The sequence below is a fragment of the Mirounga angustirostris genome, unplaced genomic scaffold, assembly GCF_029215605.1.
Source record: "Mirounga angustirostris isolate CCGP_5_RB_7025 unplaced genomic scaffold, mMirAng1.0.hap1 SCAF_10, whole genome shotgun sequence".
Lineage (NCBI taxonomy): Eukaryota > Metazoa > Chordata > Mammalia > Carnivora > Phocidae > Mirounga > Mirounga angustirostris.
Genome location: NW_026991718.1, coordinates 75,257,939 through 75,283,358, shown reverse-complemented (window position 1 = coordinate 75,283,358; position 25,420 = coordinate 75,257,939). Strand labels below are relative to the sequence as shown.

The window sequence follows — 25,420 nt, the reverse complement described above, 5'->3', positions numbered from 1 at the left end:
CTTACTCTACACTGAGACCTTAGGCGAAGTAGCTCACTTCCCACAATGACAATGTAAAACCTAAAGCCAGACTCTAAAAAGGTGACTCACTGATCATGAAGGGCTATGTGCATTGGTGTGTAAATCCGTATGCACTCTGCAAACGACTTGACTTGTGTTCTAGTTCTGCCACTTTCTGGCTGGCCGGCCTCGGGCAAATAACTACATCTAACCAACGAACCTTAGTTTACTTCTCTGTGAAATATGGATTACTCTCCAGTTTGCAGGGCTGTTGTGGAGGCTAAATTAGACACCCACAAAGGAGGGTCTAGCTATGCCAAGCACACAAACAGGCATTGAAGATATGCTACCCCCTTCCTTCTGCACCCGTGGAACAGAGACTATAGTGCAGCAGATAACCACAGGTATTCTTCATGAGACTGTCGGGTTTCCCCAGCGCCAAGCACAAGTCTGATTCATCTTTGGATCTCAGTGCCCAGCAGAGGGCCTGGCCCAGAGTAAACACACAATAAATGCTTTTTAAATGGAGAAAATGAGAATCCTTTGGGTCTGAGGATGTTAAGATTATCCTGGCCACAGTCAAAGAAAATTCTGATTTTCAGTTTGGCCAAATAAGCGCTTGCTGCAAACTATTATATAGTTCAAAGCAAATAAGCTATTCTGAATTCTAATAATTACATTCTCTAAAATATAAAAACCCAATTGCCCTACAGCTCTCAATTTCAGTTTTGAGAATCCAATTATTTCCTAAACAATGGAGTGGGTAACCACAGAAACTTGTGGAATCTCTTTTCCTAGAAAACATGAAGAACAGGAGAGAAGCCAGTTTGTCTGGAAACTGCTTCAAATTCTATCTATAAGCAGAGGCTGGACCAGATCAGATGCCCCTCGGAGGATCCTTCTAGGCCTATACAACTAAGACACTGGGAGAAATAACTAAAATAATTATCTGTAGTTTACACCCAGGAAAGTAAAATAAATACAATTCAACATCTCTCAATGCAGTCATTAGAAATAATTTTACTTGGACCTGGTGATGCTTTTATAAGCGTATTTTTCTTAAATTGTGCTAAACCATCCCAATCTATCAATTTAAATATGAGCTTTCTCTAACAAGACAGAATAGAGATTATTATAACCTAACAACACAAAAAACAAGATTATTCTATTGTTCCATCTTTCAACCTACCTGTTTCCATGTACCCCAAATTTACTCATTCCCAAAGCTTTATAAGAAACAGTACTTCCCCCAAATAGTCCATGCAACTCTCCCATTAATGATTTTCTAGTGCATCTAGTACTCATGGCACACTGTGCAGCCACTTATTATAAATTGTCTTTTACTCGTATCTTTTGCAAACAACAATTTTTGTTCCCTTAGCTATAATGTAAGCTCCCTGAGCGAGGTCCAAGTTTTGTATTTCTCGTGTACTCCTCTATTGTGTCAATAATGAGTTCATGACACATGCTTACAAATTCTCATTGGCTGACTAACTGATTTAAAATGAAGAGAGAGGGGCACCTGGGTAGCTCAAGTGGTTAAGCGTCTGACTCTTGAATTTGGCTTAGGTCACGAACTCAGGGTCCTGAGATGGAGCCCTGTGTCCAGGGCTTAAGAATCTCTCTCTCCCTCTGCCCCTTCTCCCACTCGCATGCGTGTGTGCACACACTCTCTCACTCTCTCCCTCTCAAATAAATAAATACAATAAAACAAAGCAAAACAAAATAAAATAAAATAGAGAAAGCAAGAGCTATAGAATACTCTCTATACTGAGGACCAAAATGAAGCTTTGGCAAAATCTAAAATAAAGTTTTCAGACTGCTATATATTGACATTTATCATTTACCTGAAATCAGAATAGTTGAAGGTTAATACCCGCAGGGGCTAAAGAGAAAGGCCTAGAGTTAAAGATCACATTGGTTTAGCTCCTGTCCGGTAAGGAAGGAGGAACTCTCAGGGGGCGCCCACTCACAACACTGCAGAGGGAGGCCACTTTGGAAAGCCCAGCACACTCCCCAGATCACAGAGCTGTGCAGGCTCTGCTTCTATGTGGGATCAAAGATTCATTCTGTCAGGCCAAGTCAGCCAGGGGGTAATAAAGGGAAAGGAAAAGAGATTTAGCAAATTAAAATGTTGTAAGCTTATTTCAAAAAACCAAGTGAAACTTAAGTTTTCTCATTCTTTGTAATCCAAGGAACACATCTAGAACAAGACTAAGGAGCTCTAGAGTCCAACCATCACCAGTGCAGTACTCTACATACTTCTAAATGGGGATGCAGAACCTCTTGCTCCCTTCTTTACATATGAAAAGGGAACTTCTTGTCCATACTACAAGGCAGGTACTGTTTTAGGAACTGGGAATAGAGCGGTTTACCAAACCCACAATTTTAGTAACAATTACATAAAGCCTTAGCTTAGTATTTTGCAAAAATAAGAGACCTCCAGGATGGTCCAGATCTCTTATCTTAGAGGAGAAAACCAAGGCCCAGAGAGGTTAACTAATTTGTCTCAGTTGGTTATCGTGGCTATACGGCAACAAAGGCAGGGAATAGAAACCAGATTTCTTCTCTCTCCTCTAGTAACAAAATTTACTTGCTCTTTCAGGAACTATTTCTGTGTGCCTATTTTATGCCACACGTATGGTAGGTACCAGGTACCAGGACTCTGTCCTCAAAAATTTCAGTGTAACTCTAAGATGATGGGATGAGCACCTTAATAGAAGTGGTAACAGAAAAAAAGCAAACTCTAATTGTGTAGGACTCCCAACATTTTATTTATTTTTAAAGATTTTATTCATTTATTTATTTGAGAGCGAGCCTGTATGCAGCAGGGGAGGAGCAGAGGGAGAGGGACGAGCAGACTCCATGCTGAGCTCGGAGCCCCACCCGGGGCTCGATTTCAGGACCCTGAGATCATGACCTGAACTGAAATCAAGAGTCAGACACTTAACTGACAGCCACCCAGGACCGTGACTTCCAACATTTTAAAAGAAAATGAACAGTTAATCATTTGTTTTGTCCCCACCATAGCTCTACGAGAACAGAGCACGGATTTTATTATGCCTGTTACATAGATGGAGAAATTGAAGTACAAAGAGGATAAGGGAGTCTATTAAGGTCATCTCTAGCAGCAACAAAATGCCTAGAAACCAAGTCTGTTTACTCCAGGATAGCTATTTTTTTCCCACTAGATGGGAAAAGGCAGATGTTCCTTTTATGACCAGTTCCCTTCTGACCAAGAGCACACATTTGCAAGACGGTGTGCAGAACAATCTGTGGCTATGAAAGTAAACTTAACTGGCCTGTGAGGTCTCATCAGCTGAGTGTCGTTATTCGATGGTTGAGTAACCAACCAACGAGACATCATTCTTACTAGCATTCTTAAAGTGCCCATTATACATATACAGAATAGATGGGAAAGGTTCTGCCCTCAGGGAGTTAATATTGTAGAGAACAGGGTTATAAACATTTCAACAAAAAGTGACATAATTAAACAAACTACAACTAGAATAACCACTACAAATAACAGCTAATTTAAGACACTAAAGGTTTTGCAGAGCAAATCTAGTGGATGCTTCCAGGAAATATACTCTTACAGAGAACAGAAGCCTTGTATACATAATGATATAGACCAATCTTCAGATTATTAAAATAAAGACTCTTTCCTACCAAGAACGTTCATCACATTTAAAAAAATTATTAATTTCTTAATTCCCTCATTTCACCTTCCAAGTTCACTTAAAACAATTATATGAATATTCCATTTCCCTCTTTCTAGGAAAGTTACATATTTTGTAACCTTCCCTATTTAAGAATAATGAATTTATAATGGTGGCTCCCATCAGCATGCCTTTGGCAAAACGATTAAAGCAGGGTGGTTTCATTGTGTTATTCTTCCACCCTCCTTCAGATGTAACCTAGATGGAATGAATCTGATGATTTTCTCCTATACATAGTAAAATCTGTATACACATCTGAGAATCACTCACTTTATAAAAAGTAAAAGGGAAAAAAGCATTTCTATACTGTCACGTTCAGTTTTAAACATTAATTTCACTGTTAATTATCTCATATTTTATTTATGCCATTATTTATCATGGCCTTATAACATGACCAAACTGTTTTAAACCTTAATACTTTTTAGAATTACTAACAAGATAAAGAAAGCTAAGGAGAAACAAATATTAGTGATTTCAAACTACTGAGAGGAAGAACTTCTTTAGAAACTGGCTAATAGTAAAAATCGTAATCATCCTTTCAAAGGAATGTTAGCATTATTTTAAAAATACAACTTGATTAAAACAACAACTCTCCAGTATTTCCTGATTACATTCAGGGGATTCATACTTATAGCCAGTTACTTTCTTTTTAAATATTTGTTGAATTTCATAGGGTGATAAGTAGCAATTTAAATGACAATTCAGAACTATCAGTAGTTTCATTAGAATTATCAACAGTGCATCATAAAATTATTCTATGACATTTTCTAATTCCTAAAACTCACTTCCATCACAAGAAAATATTTTAACAAGTAACAGCTTAAAACCTAAATTAAAAATTGTGATAATAAGCTTTTTTAGGTAGGAGAGGAATAGGGCCTTAGTTTATCTATAGATCATTAAGAGAAGTACTGGGCCTAATTGGATCGTAAATTAAGTAAAGAATGTAATTAAACATGCAGCGACAGTGACATCTAGTGTCAGCACTTGGCCACTGGACTACCATCAAATCCTCCCAAGTGCTGAAGAAACAACTATTCAAAACTTTTCTTTAAAAACCAACAAACGGAGCTTGTACATTATATCTAAAAATTACCCATCATTAAACTGTTTCAATAAGTTTCCTTCCAGACATTGAAAAAAAAAATCTTAAAAGGAAAACATCTTAAAGAAAAACCGTAACACTAAAGACCTAAAAGTAAAAAAGCATTGTTTATTCCATGTGGCCAACATCTATCTGTAACTGCTCCCCTTGGCTACAGAGTTTAACGCAAAAAAGCAAAGACACTACACAAGCTAGTACTTGGTTAACATATCAAGAAAAAGCAACTTAGGACATTTCAGGAATACCTGAAGATGCAAAGAAAAAAAAAAAACTTCAGCTCTTGCACCGAGAAACAAGCTCAATATTTCAGCCCTTGGTACCTTGCTGTATTTTTGTTGCTTTGAAAGGTCCACTTTTAAACAGTAGGTATTTTTGCTGAAGAGCTTAGAATTTGGCAGCCTAAGTTAATTTACTATAGCATTTTAATAGTTTTATGCTCTAGATGAATCCATAAAAGTAAGCAAATTTCCAAAAATTATTTTTGGCCAGGACAATATTTTGTAAAAAGTAAAGTTAGCATTAGATGAAGCTTACCTATTTTTTTTGGAGAGTTCATCCTTTCCCCTTTTAACTCCAAATATTCTTGTGATCAAGGTACTAAAAAGAAGTGTGGATGAATTTCTCACCTAATGTAAAAATAAACGCACAATAAGGGTTAAGAAATATACATCGCATGAAACCAACATTTACAATGTTCAAACTTGACATTCAAAGTCCTTACCCAATTGGCTAATGTGGGGCTAAAGCAAATATGGTTTGTGTTCATGAAATAATTTTCAAAAACTGTATAGTAACTGACTCAATGACTTCCTCTTACACTAAGCTCTATAATCCAACCACATGCACACAACACAGCTCTTTCCTATACTTCTAACATTACCACCAATTATTTTATTTCTTTGTACTTGTATCATCAAATAACACATATTTTTTTTTTAAATTCATTTTCCTATATTGTTTCTGACTAACCCAGTAAAGAGCTCAGCTCTTTCCACTTATTTTCTGTAATCATTTACCTACGGGAAATATAAATTTATAAGATGTAACTCAATCCACATTAATTAATATGGTCAAGAAAATACTTATTATCCAAAATGTTGTTTATTAACCCCACAATGGAGTAACTTAATAAATTTTAACCCTATAATCATCTGAGACAACTGGCTAATAAAAATAAGAGGAGGGAGGGGCGCCTGGGTGGCTCAGTCGTTAGGTGTCTGCCTTCAGCTCAGGTCATGATCCCAGCATTGGGCTCCCTGCTCGGCAGGAAGCCTGCTTCTCCCTCTCCCACTCCCCCTGCTTGTGTTCCTGCTCTCGCTATCTCTCTCTCTGTCAAATAAATAAAATCTTTAAGAAAAAAAAAATAAGAGGAGGGAATTATCTTTAGTAAATACAAGTCATTTTTTCAAAATTATAATAACAGGGACACCTGGGTGGCTCAGTCCCTTAAGCGTCTGCCTTCAGCTCATGTCATGATCCTGGGTCCTGGGATTGAGTCCGCATCACGCTCCTTGCTCAGTGGGAGCCTGCTTCTCCCTCTCCCTCTGCCTCTCCCCCTGCTCATGCTCTCTCTCTGACAAATAAATAAATAAAATCTTTTTTTTTTTAAATAACAGAGATACCTATTTCCAAACCAATGTGTCAAGATGTTTTGTTGGATCATAAAAATGTCCTGAGTGCCATGGTATACTGACTGGGCTTCCTCGATTACCTTGCCAAATCAGAGCAGAGATGTATAAATAAGAACTCCCCTACAGTGTATAAGGCATGATACCAGCATCACAGAGAATATCTAGAAGACACACTTACAGCCAACACAGAACTTATTTTCTAATGAGATAGGTGTCATAATCACATGGTATGTTTAAACAGCTATTAATATAGGAAGAAAGGTAATTAAAAGTAACAATGTAAGATTTATAGAACAGCCGCCTGAAACCTGCAGCACGGGTCACAAACTCAAATGCCCACAGGGGGCAGTGAGTGCGGGGGCAGCGCAGGCCTGGGTCTAATGCAGTCACTATTCAGCTTCAGCTGAGTTGCACAAGGGAAGGTAAGCCCCAGTGTTGCCAGATCTGCCTTCCCGAGAGAAGCCAGAAAACCCAGTTTTTATGTGAAATCTTACTATTTTGAAATGTTGGCAATAAATTAAAGGAAAAAAAACCAAAACATCAAGGAGGCCAAATAAAACACAGCTGCAGGCTAGATTCGACCTATCAGCCACCAGTTTGCAACCTCTCCTCCAGAAGCCCAAGACTGACTCAATTCATGCATGGTAACTCTAGGAGTGGACTACAATTCATACCAAAGTGGCATAATTCAGACCAACATTGCAATGAAACCCTAAAATTGGACAAATTCACTTATGTTCATTCCACAGTCAACAAACATTAATGAAGCCCCTACTATATGCCCTGACTAATATCCCCAGGCAACAAATCAATCTGTCCTGTTACACTATCAACACGGCCTCTGCCCTAGCTCAGATCTTGATTATCTCTCACCTGGTCTATTGACTTAGTGCCCAAAGACTCTTGGGTTTAAGATGACTTGGTAAAGTTATATAAAACCTGTCTCCTCTCAGGAATCACACAAAAAACAAAAAAGAAAAATAGAAGCACAAATCCCATCCTGCCCTAAACCAAACTTTCTAACAAAGGCTGCCAGATGCAGTCAAGCTAAAATAGGAGTTCCGGGAGACGAAGTGAATGGGAACCCCCAGGGAGAAAATCCCTTGTCTGATTCAATAAGCTGGAGGCAGGAGACAGTCTTTCAGTAATATTAAGATAGATCTGAGGGTTCCAATAGTAGTAGTCTGATCCATTCAGTATCACATTCCCTCATTAGCTGCCAACAATCATCATTGCCTATTCTAGTAGGTGTAGCAACATGGTGATATTCTACCATTAATTAGTTACAATTTTCAGAAAGTAAAGTTCCCTCATCCACTCTTTGGTTACCCTGTTACTGGATTACTATAGAATCATTTCCATAAATTTACCAGTTTGCAGAATAATGAGTTAATGCCACAGCAACCCCCAAAGGTCACCAAATAATGACCTTTTAAGACATTAAAGAAAATTAAATTTCCTTTTCTTGAGATAAAATTCACATACCATAAAATTTGCCATGTTAAAGGGTACTATTCAGTGGTTTTTACTATATTCACAAAGTAGGAAACTACCACCACCACCTAATGCCACAATATTTTCCTCACTCCAAAATGAAACCCTATACACATTACTAGTCATTACGCATCCTTCCCCACTAGGCAAGCACTAATCTACTTTCTGTCTCTATGGACTTGCCTATTCTGGACATTTCATACTCGTCGGATCATGCAATATGCAGCCTTTTTTGTCTGGCTTCCTTCACTTAGCTGTTCTCAAGGTTCACCCATGTTGTAGCATGTATCAGTATGACATTCCTTTTCATGGCCAAATAATATGCCATTGCATGAATATACCACATTTTTTAAATCTACTCATCATTTGATGGACATCTGGGTTATTCCCATTTGGGGGCTAGTATGGATAATGATGCTATGAACACTCACAAGTTTTTGTGTGAATGTGTCATTTCTTTTGGGTATATAGGTAGAAATGGTATTGCTGGGTCATATGGTAATGATAGAGTAAACAGTCAGACATGAGCTGGAGGCAAAGGTGGTGATAAATAGGTGACACATTAGAAGCTTGGGGCACGACATCCTGACTTTGTGGCTTTTAACATCCTGGCCTCACAGCTTCCAACACTGACAGACCAAGAGTCACAGGTACAGAACATGCACTCTCCTCTTCAATCTCTGCCCCCAGGGTAACCTATTGCTTCATTATAATATATTCACATTGTGGTTTCTTCAACCCACCCCTGACTTACCCCCATGGCAGAAGATGGCCATGACAGTTCTGGCAAGAACCTTGCAGGGTCAAAAACTCCGCCTCCCAACCAGTAGGAGTCCCTTAGATGATTAGAAACAACCTAAGTCAAAGACTGCCCTAGTTATGACCCACAACCTATGCAAACATAAAAAGAAAAGATACCCCTAACTCCGGTACAGTTGCCACCTCTGGGCCTGCCCACTCGCCCACCTTGAGAGTGTAATTGTCCTTGATAAACTGCTTTGTGCCTGCTACTTTCCTTCTGGCTGTCTTGATTCGAGTGTGGATCCTCACGCAAATCTTTCATGGGGAATCCAAGAACCAAGACCTCCATTCACACAATGAAGACTCTCCCACTGGTAACAGTGACTGTACATTAACCTTTCGAGGACCTGCCAAAGTGGTGGTACCATTTTACATTTGCACCAGCAATGTATGAGGGTTCCGATTTCACCAATTCTCTAAATGCTCCCCAATAATTGTTATTGTCCATCTTTTTGATTATAACTATTCTAAATGGATGTGAGACAGTATCTCATTATGGTTTTGATTTGCATTTCCCTACTGATTAATGACGTTAAGCATTTTTTCATGTGCTTATTGTACATTCACGTATCTTTCCTGGAGAAATAATTTCAAGTTCTTTGTCCATTTTTTAACCGGGTTGCCATATTTTTTCTGAGTTTTAAGTATTCTTTATATATTCTGGGGCATCTGGGTGGCTTTGTGGGTTGGGCATCCAACTCTTGATCTCATCAGCTCAGGTCTTGATCTCAGGCTCCTGAGTTCAAGCCCCCAACATGGAGCCTACTTAAAAAAAAAAAAAGAGTTCTTTATATATTTTATATAGTAGCCAAATATCAGATACATGATTTGCAAATATTTACCCCCATTCTATCAGTTGTATTTTCATTTTCTTGATGGTATCCTTTGAAACACAGACATTTTAAATGTTGATCAAGTCTAATTTATCATTTTTCTTTTGCTGCTTGTGCTCTAGGTGTCATATCTAAGAAACTGTTACCTAATCCAAGGTCACAAAGATTGACAGTTTATATCTTCTCCTAAAAGTTTCACCATTTTAGCTTTTACATTTAGGAGTCTTATCCATTTTGAGTTAATTTTTTAATATGGTGTAAGACAGGAAGCAAACTGAGTCTTCTGCATGTGGTATATCCAGTTGTCCCTGTACCATTTGCTGAACAGACTATTCTTTCCCCCACTGAATTATCTTTTTTTACTAAATGTTAGGTTTTATTTCTGGACACTTAATTCTGTTCCATTGATTTATAAATGTCTATCCTAATGCCAGGACCACGCTATCTTGATTACTGTTGCCTTTGTTGCAAGTTTTGAAACCTGAGCATGTGAATCCTCTTTTTTTTTTTCAAGATTGTTTTGGCTAGTCTGAGTCCCTTGCATTTTCATCTGAATTTTATAATCACTTTGTCAATTTCTGCAAAAAATTCAGATGGGATTTTAATAGACACTATATTGAATCTGTAGATCAATTTGGGGAGTACTGCCATCTTAACAGTATTAATGAAGTCTTCCAGTCCATGAACATGAAGTATCTTTCCACTTAAATAAGTGTTCTTCAATTCCTTTCAAAAATATTCTGTAATTTTCAGCATACAAGTCTTCCATTTCTTTTGTTAAATGTATTCCTAGGTATTTTATTCCTTTTGATGCTATTATAAATGGAATTGTTGGGTGCCTGGGTGGCTCAGTTGGTTAAGCGACTGCCTTCGGCCCAGGTCATGATCCTGGAGTCCCAGGATCGAGTCCCGCATCGGGCTCCCTGCTCGGCAGGGAGTCTGCTTCTCCCTCTGACCCTCCTGCCTCTCATGCTCTCTGTCTCTCATTCTCTCTCTCTCAAATAAATAAATAAAATCTTTAAAAAATAAATAAATAAATGGAATTGTTTTCTTAATTTCACTTGTGGATTGTTCATTGCTAGTGTATAAAAATACAATTGATTTTTATATATTAATCATATCCTACAACCTTGATGAACTTGTTTGTTAATGATTAATTAATTATTTAATGGTCTTGTATGTGTGTGAGTGTGTGTTCCTCAAGATTTTCTATAAGGAGACTGTCATTGAAAAATAGATAAGCTTTGCATCTTCCTTTCCAATTTGGTTGATTTTTATTTCTTATTCTCGCCTAATTGACCTACCTACAATGTTGAATAGATATGGCAAGAGTTGATATCCTTGTCCTATTCCTGATTTTAGTAGGAAAGCTTTCAATCTCTCACTGTTAGTATGTTATGAGCTACAGGTTTTCCATTGATACCTTTTGTCAGGTTGAGAAAGTCCCCTTCCATTCCTAGTTTATTGAGCATTTACAACATGAAATGTTGTTTGGATTTCTGCATCGGCTTAGGTGATCATGTGGTTTTGTCCTTTAGTCTATTCATATGGTGTATTATATTGATTTTCATATGTTGAAATATATACTTGATATTTTAAATGTGTAGAAGTTATATAGCGTAACATTAAAAACATTAATGTAAATATAGAGTAAATAACTAGCATGGAAGATACTACCTGTTACTTAAGATAGGAGAGAGTCCCTATGTTTCACTGCAATAGTATAAATGGTTCCAGGACATCCAGTTAAGGTACTCCTTTTTATTTTCTAATATTTCATCCATATTTTCTGTCCCTATCCACTATAAAGCTAATGAAGAAAGGAAATTACGTGGAAATACAATTGAGAGAGAGGTTGACTGACAAACTGCATTACCAACTCCTAAATCACTGAGAGTAAATGCTAATATGAATCACTGATATCATATCAATGTGGGTAATGAAAAAGGTCATTATCGGCACTAGTATATTTTGAAAAACTCATCACAGTAACGACAACAAAAACATGTCCTATTTGGGAAGGATGGATCAAGGAGAATACTAGTAAAAAGGAGAATAACAATAGAAAAAAGTAGTAGTAAAGTTAAAAATGGACAGAATAGAACAGCTGCCAAATAACTTTGGCTATAATTAATCCTTATCATAAGGAAAATACGAGAAAACCTTCCTGTTTTCTTACCTCCTCCATCAAGCCCCCAACATATGGGTGATAAGGACTTGATATTCAGCTACAACTGCTATCAATTTTTCCCTTCTATTCACTAAGTACATATACTTTTTCTTTCCTTTCTAGCATGAAAAAGCTAACCATATAGACTTGTGTAAAATATAGAAAGATTTGGTAAAGGAAAAGAAAATTAGGTTTCATGAAGCAGTGTGTGTAAAAGTGTGTATGCATGTATATATGTATATATGTAGATAATACATTTTTCTTATGTATGTATGGCTTTTCTTATATAACATAATTGCTCCCTTGACAAATAGTTTTAAAATATAAATGCAGAGCCTCCCATGTGCAATCACTATGTGGTATAGTCATTTATACACCATACACCTTCACCCTTAATAGATGGTCACATCCCTCAGAATGGGATCTGTGTGTAATAGAAAATATTTTGTCTAGTGTACATGGTGCCAGTTTACAGTAGAAAGAAATACTTTCTGAAACAATTAAATGAGATTTGGATTCTAATTTGCCTTTAATCACTTCTTAGCGATGTGACCTTGAAAAAGACACTTAAAACTTTAGGTCCTAAGTCCCTCATCCATAATCCAGCAGAGCTTTACTGGGATTTCTGGGCCTATGATCAAGGGGAGGGCCAGCCACGTTCTGGAGTTCATGGTGACCTCCTTCCAAAATAGTGAGACAAAGAGACAGAGCGTCCACCAGCCCATACCCCACCTATGCACGAGTTTTTTCAAAAGTACCTTTCCTGTGAGTAAAGCTCCATGCCAAGGCATGTAGTGTAATGAGTAGAGCATGGCTAGATTTAAGCACCACCCAGCCTTCAGCCTGGCACCCTTGTGGCAAACTCACAGCTATCAGAGACCCTGGGCATGCTGGGGCCAACAGAGCACAGAGTATGGCAGCGCTACTGGGAATATCTGAAAGGTTCCTTTTCCTCCTCTGAAACCCACGGCATATTGTAGACCAGAGCTGGCCTGAGGGAAGCAACTAAGGATATACCAGATAGAAATATAAGCCCAGTGTGGGTCTTAGTAGGATGTTAAAATGGCATACTCAGTGGAGTTTCTGGGCAAGCTGGGAAGATAAGTCAGCTGCCCTGCAATGAGGATGCAAGGAAAGATCAGGTTTTCCAGTCACTGAACAAAAAAAAGGGGACTGCCCAGAAATGTCTTGGTTCCCATATATGTACCTGTAAATTACCCTTACCTAAATTTTTTTTTAAGATTTTATTTATTTATTTGAGAGAGAGAACACGAGTGGGGGGCAGGGGCAGAGGGAGAGGGAGAGGGAGAAGCAGACTCCATGCTAAGCAGGCAGCCCAATCTGGTGCTCAATCCCAGGATTCTGGGATCATGACCTGAGCCCAAGGCAGACATTTAACTGACTGAGCCACTCAGTCTCTTTAACTTAACTAGCTTCGTCTCTAAAATACATATCAAAGATCATCACATGTCACCATTTTTACAAATATTTTTCCACTCTGAGCCATCATCATCTCTTGGTAGAACTACTACAATAGCTTCCTGATTAGTCTTCCTCCTTCCCTGTAAGTCTTGCCACCTTACAAGTGAGTCTCCATTTTTTAAGTACATTGATCAGATGCCATCACTCCCCTATTGAGAAACTCTGTCATGAAGGGTTTTTCTACAGCAGTAGGAGCCATAGTTTAAAACCCCAGGTCTGTCCCAACTATACCCATGGAGGCTGTGGCTCATCCAGCCATTTCCAGACTCAGATGAGATGCTACATCACAGGTGACGGGAACTGCCTTCTCTCGAAGCTGCCCAAGAGTTGTATCAACCCCTGCCCAAGTTGTGTTAATGCCCCAAGTGTTAACCTTTGACAGTAAGAGAAAGGATATGGGACCGTTCTAAGAGGTGGTAGTTTCACATGGCCTGGCTAGATCTATCGCATGACCAGACAACTAGCTCAGTTTTCCTGCAAGGTCAAGACCTATTCAGTAATGCCTTTCCTCTTTCCTTGTCTCACCTCTTCTCTTTTTTCCTTCATTCTTGCTGCTGTGGGTTTGTACCATTCAATAACACCTTAGCACCCAGATTATACTTCCAGCTCTGTTTCCTAAGGAACAGGGCCAAAACCCTACAAGGTAGGTAAAACACACCTTCTCTGTATTCCTATAACACCAAAAACTTTCCCCTATAATAAATTCATTCTGGAGTCAGACAGATAATAGCTGTATGTCCTTAGACAAAGTTATTTTGCCTCTGAGCCTTGTCTTCCTTATCTGTAAATGAGGATTATAATAATAGAATCTACTTTACAAGGCTGTTCTGAGCATTAACTGAGATTATCAAAATAAATGATGCCAGGCACACAGAAAATCTTCAACAAGACAGCCATTATTATGATTATGTCTTATTTACCCATGTATTTCTAGTGTTTAATATATCATCTGCAACACAATAGGTGTTCCTAATGCCTAATATGTTTACAACAATACCTTACCCCTATATTTTAAAAATGTCCAACAGGTGGCAAAGACTGAAAAACTTATATGGTCTCAATACAAAAGACTGAGGAAACAAATAAAATTATACATGGATGCTTGTTGGAAAAATGTTCCTTTACTGCAAAATTAAAATTAAGTTAATTTTATTTGTGTGTTTTTTTTCCCTCTCCAGCATGGAAAAACAGTTAAGTCAAAAGTACAGATGTAATGGGTCGCCTGGGTGGTTCAGTCGGTTAAGCGTCTGCCTTTGGCTCAGGTCATGGTCCCAGGGTCCTGGGATCGAGCCCCACATCGGGCTCCCTGCTCCGCGGGAAGCCTGCTTCTCCCTCTCCCACTCCCCCTGCTTGTGTTCCCTCTCTCACTGTGTCTCTCTCTGTCAAATAAATAAATAAAATCTTAAAAAAAAAAAAAAAGTACATATGTGTGACCTTTAGACACAAGATCCATTCCTGAGAAGATGTACACAAATTAGGTTTCTGTAAATTAAACCACACTTCACATGTGTTCAGGAAAAATCACTCTTAAAATGACCTCAACAGAGAATCCTGTGGTAAGCTGCTTTAAACTGTTGTAAATTTTAGTTTTTTTTTTTTTTTAAAGATTTTATTTATTTATTTGATAGAGAGACAGCAAGAGAGGGAACACAAGCAGGGAGAGTAGGAGAGGGAGAAGCAGGCTTCCCGCTGAGCAGGGAGCCCGATGTGGGGCTCCATCCCAGGACCCTGGGATCATGACCTGAGCCGAAGGCACATGCTTAATGACTGAGCCACCCAGGCGCCCCATAAATTTTAATTGTTTTAAAATGAAGCCCTCTTCACATTCACTTATTATGTTGATTTATAATTTTGGCATATCTCAGATTAAGTTTTTATAAGGAAAAAAACATAACAATCAATATATTAAAGTCACAGGATTGATCATTAGAGCTATGATGTTTATTTCCTCTAGTACAGCAAACTGAAAAGAACCAAAAAGATTCCTTCAAAATCAGTGTTAATACGGAAGATTCCCGAAAATAAAACTACACATGAGCACTTATATATATTTATGCAGTCTTTTGTGGATATATGTGTGTATCTGAGTACTACACACATACAGAACCCACATTAAAAGAAAGGCAGAAAATACATCAGAATGCTAATAATGATTATTATCTATATGGTAGTTAAACAGGTGACTTTCACTTTTCTTTTTATGCTTTTCTTTATTTTCAAAATTTCTGCAGTATACGTGTTACTGTTTTAAAAGGTCCCAAAAAGATTTTTTTTAAAAATGAGGCCACTCATTTTTGATACTTTCAGTTTTGCTAAAATGTTGGAAAAGTCACCAGGTTTCATTCTCTGAAAGCATTTCTTTGTTCATCTTGAATTTATGACTTAAAGAAAACAATATTGATATTTCTGGCAATCAGTTTTATGATCTCTAGTTTTCCGGATGGTCAAGCCACATTCCTACCTCTATGACTCTACCAAAGGTACACAGGTATTGCTCTGCTTCCTGTAAATGCAGAGAGTAAACACTGTGTCCTTGGGAGTAGTTAGGCAATGCTCCTAGACAGGATTTTAGACATTTGTCTTTCTTACAGGAAGATGCACAATTTTCCAGGCAGAAGTTGGCAACCTTGAGGATTCCTCTTTACATTGGGAGTCTGTGCCTTTAGCTATACTACCATATGAGGCTTCTCATAGAGTTATAAAATGGTTTGTGCAGACCACTGACTGGAACGCCTGCCTTTCTAGCAAATTCTCCATTCTCCAGGCAATGTATTAAGTCTAGCTTCTTTCCTCCTCTCCCTTTGCCAGTCTTTTTTTTTTTTTTTTTTTAAACCACATGTCGGGGCGCCTGGGTGGCTCAGTCGGTTAAGCGTCTGCCTTCGGCTCGGGTCGTGACCCCAGGGTCCTGGGATCGAGTCCCACATCAGGCTCCCGGCTCAGCGGGGAGCCTGCTTCTCCCTCTGACCCTCTCCTCTCTCATGCTGTTTCTCTCTCGCTCGCTCTCTAATAAATAAATAAAATCTTAAAAAATAATAATAATAAAATAAAATAAACCACATGTCAAGCACTCACAAGCCACAGGTTAGTCTCCTTTATTCTGGAAGGAAAACAATAAAATCATGGTGCTTCTCCCAAGAATCATGAAAGGTGACCTTCTTAAATCCAACAAGTACTATCCTGGGTACTGTCCACTATCTTTAGTGTTCTGAGTCCAAAAGTTTCTGGACAGTGATCATATTGCCAAAAAAAAAAAGGTGACTCAATATTTAACCTCCTCCATTTAAATACTTTGGGTATTTTAACTTGGTTTTTTATCTTTTTTTTTTAAGATTTTATTTATTTATTTTAGAGAGTGGGTGAGACAGAGCACAAGTGGGGGCAGGTGGCGGGGGAGAGGCAGAGGGAGAAGCAGACTCCCCACTGAGCAGGGAGCCTGATGTGGGACTCGATCGCAGTACCCTAGGATCATGACCTGAGCCAAAGGCAGATGCTTAACCAACTGAGCCACCCAGGCACCTCTGTTTTTGTTTTTGTTTTTAACCTCGTGACAGTGTATTTACAGCACTTACTCGACACTCTGATACCCAGAGCCCACAGCATCCAAAAGAAAGACATATTAAAATACTAAGAGTTGGGGGCGCCTGGGTGGCTCAGTCGTTAGGCATCTGCCTTCGGCTCGGGTCATGATCCCAGGGTCCTGGGATCGAGCCCCGCGTCGGGCTCCCTGCTCAGCGGGAAGCCTGTTTCTCCCTCTCCCTCTCCCCCTGCTTGTGATCCTGCTCTCGCTGTCTCTCTCTCTGTCAAATAAATAAATAAAACCTTTAAAAAAAAAATACTAAGAGTTGTCCTGCTTCTAGCTCAACATCATTGACCAGCAGGGAAATGCAAATCAAAGCCAGAATGAGATACTACTTCACACCCATTAGGATGGCTATTATCATCAAAAAACAAAACAAAAAAAAAAAGAAGAGAAAATAAGTGTTGGCAAGGATGTAAGGAAAATGGAACTCCTGTGCATTGCTGATAAAAGTATAAAATAGCACTGCCACTGCGAATACAGTTTGGCCGTTTCTCAAGATGTTAAACATAGAATTACCATATGATATACACAAAAGAATTGAAATCAGAAACTCAGTAACTGTATAACAATGTTCGTTACAGCATTATTCACAGTAGCCAAAAAGAAACAATCTAAATGCCTATCAACAGATGAATGGGTACACAGAATGTCAAACATAAGCACAATGGAGTATCATTCAGCCTTAAAAAGGAATGGAATTATGACACACACTATCTTGAAAACACTTTGTTAAGTGAAATAATCAGATACAAAAAGCCTAACATCCTATGATTTCACTTATGAGGTACCTACAATAGGCAAATTCATAGAATCTGGAAAGTAGAACAGAGGTTACCATGGGCAGAGGGAAGAGAGAGAGGAGGAGTGACTGCTTAACAGATACAGAGCTCATGTTTAGAATGATGAAAAAGCTCTGAAAACGGAGAGCGGGGATGACCACACAACACTGCAAATGTACTTCATGCCCCTGAACTATACATTTTCAAATGGTTAAAATGGTAAATTTTAAAAAAGAAATAAATGACAGTTTAAACAAAAATAATAACAATGTAGTATGGGTTTATAATGCACATAAAAGTAAAATGTGTAATAAAAGCACAAAGACTGGGGAGCCTGGGTCGCTCAGTCGTTAAACGTCTGCCTTCGGCTGGGGTCCTGGGATCAAGTCCCAGGCTCCCTGCTCAGTGGGGAGTCTGCTTCTCCCTCTACCCCTCTCACCTGCTTATGATCTCTCTCTCTCTCTCTCAGATAAATAAATAAAATCTTTAAAAAAAAAAAAAGCACAAAGATTGGGAGGAGAGAAATGGAAGTATATATTGTTAGGTTCTTATAAAGTCTTATACTTCAACTGAAGAGATATAATACCACTTGAGGGTTGACTGTGATGCTAAAGATATATGCTAAAACCTCTAAAGCAATCACTTAAATAAGAAAACAAAGAGGTATGGCTAAAAAGCCAACAAAAAAAGATAAAAAGTAATTTATTAAAACCTACTCAGATGTATAATTAAGTCAATGAATAAAAATGGCAAAAGCACTTACTGCCCAGACTGGTGATGTAAAGCCTAGAATTGCAGCTTTAGCTCCGTCAGCAACATACGGAATAATATTTTCTCCCAGACGTGTATCTCTGAACAAGGCTCTAAGGATATTTAAAGCATGAACCTAGAATAAAAATCTGAAAATTAGTTGTGGGTTGAAGACCATGGTAATTCTAAATCTGTACAGATCTTGTAGTTAATCTCAAAATAAAAAAAAAAAATTCCTGAATTACAAGAATAGACAATCCACAAATGAAAGAGCAGATTTTAATAAAATAACTATTATCTGATAAATCAATTTAATTTAAAGTAAGATTTGAACAATGCAATAAAGAAAAGCTTGATCCAATGGACATAAGCAGAATCCTGCACCTAACAAGTACAGACATTGAGTTCTTTTCGAGTACATATGAAACATTTATTTTTAAAAATGACTTCAAACCTAGCCACAAATAAAATCTCAACAAATACCGAATAATTAAAATCTTACAGACTATGCTCTGATTACAGTGGAATTAAGTTAGAAACTGATTTCTTTAAATATGTTTAAAACTGATACTTTTTAAAAACACTGGTCAAAGAAAAATTTTTTTAATATTTAGAGCTGAATAACAACCAAGATGCTACACACCAACATTTGTGAGATGCACTGTAAGTAGAACTTAAAAGAAATGCATGTCTTACATGCTTCTATTAAAAAAAAAGACTAAAAAGATATGCTGTGTCCAATTAAGATGACAGAGAAAGAACAATAAATTCAAAACAGAGAAAGAAAATTTAAAAGAGCAGAAAATTTGAAAAAAGCAATGACATAAACAAGACCATTAACAAAACCCAGGGTTGATACTTTGAAATAGAAACAAACCTCTGACTAACCAAGAAAAGAGAGAAGAAAATAAGCAGTATCATGAGTATGACATTACTACAGATACATCAGAGAATAAAGCAAAAATACTACTATGAACAATACTACCCTAATCAATTTGAAAAATTAAGTAAAAATGAACAATTTCCCAGGAAATAGAATTTATCAAAACAAATTCAAAGAGAAATTAAAAAGCTAGATAGATGTTAGCATTACATAAAGGAAATCAATAGATAAAAATCCTACCCAGAGACCAAAAACAAAAAAAACAAGCCCAACCTAATAACTACAACAATTACCAAAAAAATAGACGCACATGATTTTATGTATGAATGCTACCAAATATTCGAAGAATAGATAATCCCAATTTACATAAACTATTTAGAGAAGAAAAGACTTCCAAATTTATTTTATCAGTCTAGCATAGCCTGGCTATAAATATAAGGTAAGGACAACTACTTTGGGAAAATGGTAAAATCTACTAAAGCCTAATATACAACATACCCAATAACCACTCCTAGGTATTTACTGAAAAGAAATGTACATATATGTTCACCATTAGGCATGTACCAGAATGTTTGTAAAAGTACTATTCTTAATAACCCAAATTAAAAAACTACCCTAATGTTCATCAACAGAAGAATGAATAAGTTATATAATATTATATAGCAATGAAAATGAATAAATCACAATTTGGATGGATACCATAAACATAACATTGGTCAAAATAAACCATATCAAAAGAGTATATAATGTATGGTTTCATTTATTTAAAATTTTTTAAAAAACAGGTAAAACTAAAACTAAGGTGTTAAAGTTAGGCTAGTGGTTACTCTTAGGGAAAAGGTACTGATGAGAAGGAAGCATGAGGAGGCTTTCAGGTACTAAAATGTTCTTTCTCTTGCTATACACAAGTGTGTTCACCTCGTGAAACTTTACTGTGGTGCACACATGATTTATATATGTCTTTGTAGTGTTATAATTCAATAAAAATTTTACATAAAAAATAAGGACAAGGTACAGCATGAAAAAGGAAAACCACAGGCCAATCTCACTTATGAATCCAGGGAAAATATGTAAAAAATGTTTTTAAAAAACTTTCACGTGAATCTAGCAATGTGTAAAAAAATTTCAACATGTCAAAGTTGTGGCTTTGGTTTGTATGCAAAGATGGTACTGTATGAAAAATCAATATAGTCATATTTGCAAATTCTAAAAAGAAACATCTCAAAAGACACTTGAAAGCATTCAATAAAATTTGATTTCCTCAATGAGATATAAGATAGATTCAAACCTACAGCAAATATCAGAAACAACACAAGGCCACCTGCTATCTCCATTTCTATACAAACCAAACTACAAGTTCCAGCCAGCAGAATAAGAAAAATGTTCTATGAATAAGAATTAGAAAGGTAGGGGCGCCTGGGTGGCTCAGATGGTTAAGTGACTGCCTTCGGCTCAGGTCATGATCCTGGAGTCCCGGGATCGAGTCCCGCATCGGGCTCCGTGCTCTGCGGGGAGTCTGCTTCTCCCTCTCCCTCTGCCTCTCCCACTGCTCATGCTCTCTCTCTCTCTGTAGCTCTGTGTCTCAAATGAATAAATAAAATCTTTAAAAAAAAAAAAATTAGAAAGGTAAAACATATTTAGCATTATTCACTGAGGATATGATTATCCATAAAGAAAATCCAAAAGAATTCACATGTAAGTCATTACTTGTAGTATAGCAATTGTTGACATGACTTCTTTTTTTATATTGAATCTTCCAGTCCATGAGCATGGCTTTTTTCTCCATTTATTCAGATCTTCTTGTATGTCTTTCATTATTTTTAAAAATAATTTTCTATAAAAGTCCTATCGATCTTTTGTGAAATTTAATTCTACATATTTTATAGTTTTTCTAGTGATTGTAAATGGTATTTTAAAGATTATATTGTATGTTGCTGGTGTGTATAAATGCAATTATTTTTTTTGGTTATTGTTGTGCTTATATTCAGCGCAAAGTCATTTTTCCCAAACAAATCAATAAATTTAAATTCCAACCAAAATTCAAAAAGGAGTTTTGTTGAACTTAACAAGCTGATTCTATAACTTACATGGAAATGCAATGAATAAATATAGCCAAGATAATTCCAAAGGAAAAAAAGGGAGATTCACCCTACCAGATACCAAAACTTATTAAAAAGATAGTAATTAAAACAGTGACTTTGGCTCAGGGATAGACTAACAGACCAATAAAATAGAGCACACAAACAGATACGCATATCAAAAAAAAAGTACATGAAAGATAGAAGGGTGTTATAAATCAAGGGGAAAGGATATCCTATATCAATAATGCTTGTATATTCATTATCCAAATGGAAAATAATATTTTTGTCTTATTTTACACACAAATTACAGGTGGTGTAAAGACAGAAATGTGAGAAGTAAAACTCTAAAACTTTAAAAAGAAAATATAAAATATCGTTCTGACCTTGGGGTATTTTAAACAAGATCCAAATGCACAAACCATAAAAAAAAAGCTGACATACTCCACTTGATTAAAATTTAAAACTTCCATGCAAAAGCAAAGTGAAAGGAGAAACTACAGATTGGGAGAAGGTATGTGTAACTCAAATAACCAAACAGGAATATTGTTATCAGGAAAATCGTGTTTTTAAAGATTTTTAAAATTTATTTATTTGAGAGACAGAGCAGGAGCAGGGGGTGGGGATGCAGAGGGAGATGGAGAAGCAGATCCCCCCCTGAGCAGTGAGCCCAATTCAGGGCTTGATCTTAGGACCCTGAAATCATGACCTGAGCCGAAGGCAGATGCTCAACCAACTGAGCCACCCAGGTGCCCCAGGAAAATCATTTTAAAACAGCAAAAACCCCAACTCCCACAAGACAAAGACAACCAAGTTAAAGGCAGCTAAAAAGTCTTTAAATGGGGCAATTCACAGAAGTAATCCAGAAGACTAAAAATGAAACATGAAAAAATGTTAAAGCTAGCCAGGTATCAGAGAAATGTGAAATAAAACTGGGAAGTGCCATTTCACACGAAGCAGAAAGGCAGAAACCATGTACAATGAAACACCATTCAGAAATTACAATGAACTTGGGGCACCTGGGTGGCTCAGTCAAATGTCTGACTTTTGGTTTTGGCTCAGGTCATGATCTGTGGTCGTGGGATCGAGCGCCGCAACAGGCTCCATGCTCAGCACAGAGTCGGCCTCAGATTCTCTCTCCCTTTCCCTCTCCCTCCCCCATGTCCCTCTCCCTGCTCACACTCTCTAAAATAAATAAATTAATAAATAGATAAACAGATAAATAAATAAATCTTAAAAAAAAACTTAAGCTCACTCACCTTGAAAATAATGTTTATTGTAAACACCCAAACTATAAAAAGATGTATGGATAATACTATTTATGTTTAAAAAAAAAAGTCATAAAAGAATGAAAAACGTGCACAGAAAAACTTGGATTAGTGATTATAGCTGAGGGGGGAAAAAGGGGCACAGGATGCCAAAGAGCCCACAGTGCATATAATTCTATCAGCAATGTTTTACTTCTTCAGGTTGGAATCGGTTTCACAGATGTTCATCGTTCACTGTACATTTTTATATGCTGAATCACAGATACCTAATAAAAATAATAAGAAATATACCACAAAAGGGGAGAAGGTAAACAAATTATCAACTAATGCCTAGAAGACTGGTCAGAGACAAAATTTTAAGTTTTACCAATTTAATAAAAATGATCACTAAAATGCCATGAATGATCTTGAAGCAGAGTAGGACAATAATTATCCAACACCCTAAAATCAAACTCCATTATTTTTAGATGTTCTCATAAAAAATAGCACTTTAAGTAAGAGTCTAGGAAAATGAAACCAAATTATATTTTTCACATTTTGCTGGAATAAAATCTAAAACCGATCATTTCTGAAAGGTGATTAGTGACACTTTAAAAGTTTGAGATAAATAAGGAAACTTCACATATTATAGTCACAAGCCAGAAAGTGCCATATGCTAATAAGCCCCATCCTTTCTCACTAGTCACACTCTGGCCCATGGGCTCCCCTTTGACACCTCCCACAGGCTCTGAAATAAAATCATGTACGTTTGTATGGTACTTGATTGACGCGTCAGCTCTTCTGTTCCCTGACCTAGCCTGGGAGTCCTACAGTTGGGCAGGAAAAGTCTTACTATAAAGCATTTATTGAGAAAGCCTAGACAAGATGTTCTTGAAGGTATTTACTATTATGTAGTGGAGTGGAGCTAGGAGGAATACTTACCCCAACTTCTCACTCATACACACACACACACACACACACACACACTCACACGCACTTAACCCAGGTGCAGCAGTGACTAAAAGAGACTAAATATTAGCTAAAATTAAAAAATGAATATACCAAAAGTTAGACACTTCATTTTAGGGAAAGATCAGCTACTGAATTACAAAATGTGTATCAACTCAAAGAAGCACACATGAAATTTTAAAGTGATTGCACATTCATTTAAAAAATTTTAGATGCAAGAGCAGTATTATAAAATATCTAAATTGGATGTTTTCACAAGAGTTTAAAAATAGTTCATTTTGGTTAATATATATCAACTAAAGCAATGATTTATTTTATGGACAGGAAAGGCCAACAAAACAAAACAAACAAAATATCCAGATCAAGCTTCAAATACCTGCCCTATTTTCAAGAATTCCGTATCTTTTTGGTACAGCAAAGATTTAAAATCACTGCCTTCCTAGCAGGCTTTGTATATTTCCATTATTACCTTGGAGACTGTGCTCCGTGAGTCATCTGTAGGCCCAGCCAATGTGATTAACTCTTTCATTGTTATTTTCAACAAATCCATTTTGCCTTTCTTAGGTTCAGATGCCAATAGCGCCTACAGAAAAACAAGGCAAAAATCAATGGGGCTCTGATTTTACATATACCTATTTGCTACTTCCCAGAATCAATCCCAAAATGCAAAATCCCCCTATAAAAACATGTGGTATCAAGTAAGTTAATTAAGCCATGTGGCCCTGGGCAAGTAGCTTAACCTCGCCATCCCTGGGATTCTTCATCTGAAAAATTTGGTGATGGTGATATCATGGAACCTCTAGTCATTTCCAGGTTTGCTTGTCAACTACAAAATTCTAAGAGGTTGAGAGATGGCTCTTGTTGACAACTCTTTTGGGACCATAACTAGGTGGCAGGTCTCAGATACAATAAGCAAGTCAGTTTTTATAACAAATTTACCAACAAGAAAATTCTCTCTACTTAAAAACAAAAAACCTGTGGATTAAATTTCTAGCAAGGATTTGGAAACTCCCTAGAGATTGATCAGTTATTTAATTCTTTACTAAAGAGTCTCTACCTGGAGGACTATCAAATTGTAGCACTGGAAACTCCACGGAGCAAAAGAAAATACTACAAACTCCAGCCTATATTTCGGTTTTCAAGAGCTGCTCATTTACTTGGTGTCTAACAATTTGCCACTACACAGTAAACATAAAAATAGGATATCAAACTACCTGAGGCAATAAAAAGGAATGAAGTACTGATATGTGCTACAACATGGATGGATTTTGAAACATGCTAAGTGAAAGAAGCCAGACACGAAGGCTGCACATTATATGATTCCATTTATATGAAATGTTCAGAATAGGCAAATCTATAGAAACAGAAAATAGATTAGTGGTTGTGTAGAACTAGGAGTAGCAGGGATTATTTCATTTGTACATAGCTACTAGCTCCCAAGAATGCAAGTTTCAAGCTACTCAGTTCTTCGGAAGCTTTTATAATCCATAAAAGAGGAACACCCAAAATAGGTAAGTTTAAAAGAAAAATTTACCATAGTGTATTTATGCTCAAAAAACATATATACTATTTTTCTAATGACCACTCAAAAAAATTTCGTATCTGTCTGCACAAAAGGTAAGTTCATAAACTACTAAGTAGGGCAGTTTTTCTCCATAGTTAACACTAAGGAAAGGCTTCCATGAGAACATAACTTATTGGTAAGTTATGCTACGAGGAATGGGATATCTCTGAGCAGATTTTTCTAATAATTTAGATTGTACTCAACTAACATAAATAAGAAAGTTATATGCAATTACTGAAATGTCTCCTTGGAACCATGGCTTTTGTTCCGTCAAGAGTTGTGGGCATAGTTATGACACTCTTCCCAAGGATGGGCTAAGAAAGTGCATGTCCTCA

At 37.1% G+C, this 25,420-nt stretch overlaps 1 protein-coding gene across 16 annotated transcripts in view; it reads right to left on the bottom strand.

Annotated features, from left to right (window-relative positions):
- THADA (THADA armadillo repeat containing) overlaps window positions 1–25,420 on the bottom strand; it is a 325,846-nt gene that overhangs the window by 222,949 nt on the left and 77,477 nt on the right. For 15 of the 16 annotated variants that reach the window (XR_008506903.2, XM_045885094.3, XM_045885095.3 and 12 more), the window contains 3 exons: window positions 23,991–24,104; window positions 18,358–18,480; window positions 5,359–5,450 (listed from right to left, as the gene is read on the bottom strand). Coding sequence is in view for 15 of the 16 variants with exons in the window: in XM_045885094.3 (XP_045741050.1) it covers window positions 5,359–5,450; window positions 18,358–18,480; window positions 23,991–24,104 (329 nt within the window). In the remaining variant the exon portion in view is untranslated. Of the gene's footprint in view, window positions 1–5,358; window positions 5,451–18,357; window positions 18,481–21,240; window positions 22,840–23,990; window positions 24,105–25,420 lie in introns of those variants that run through there. The other variant, XM_045885103.3, reaches the window with a different exon arrangement.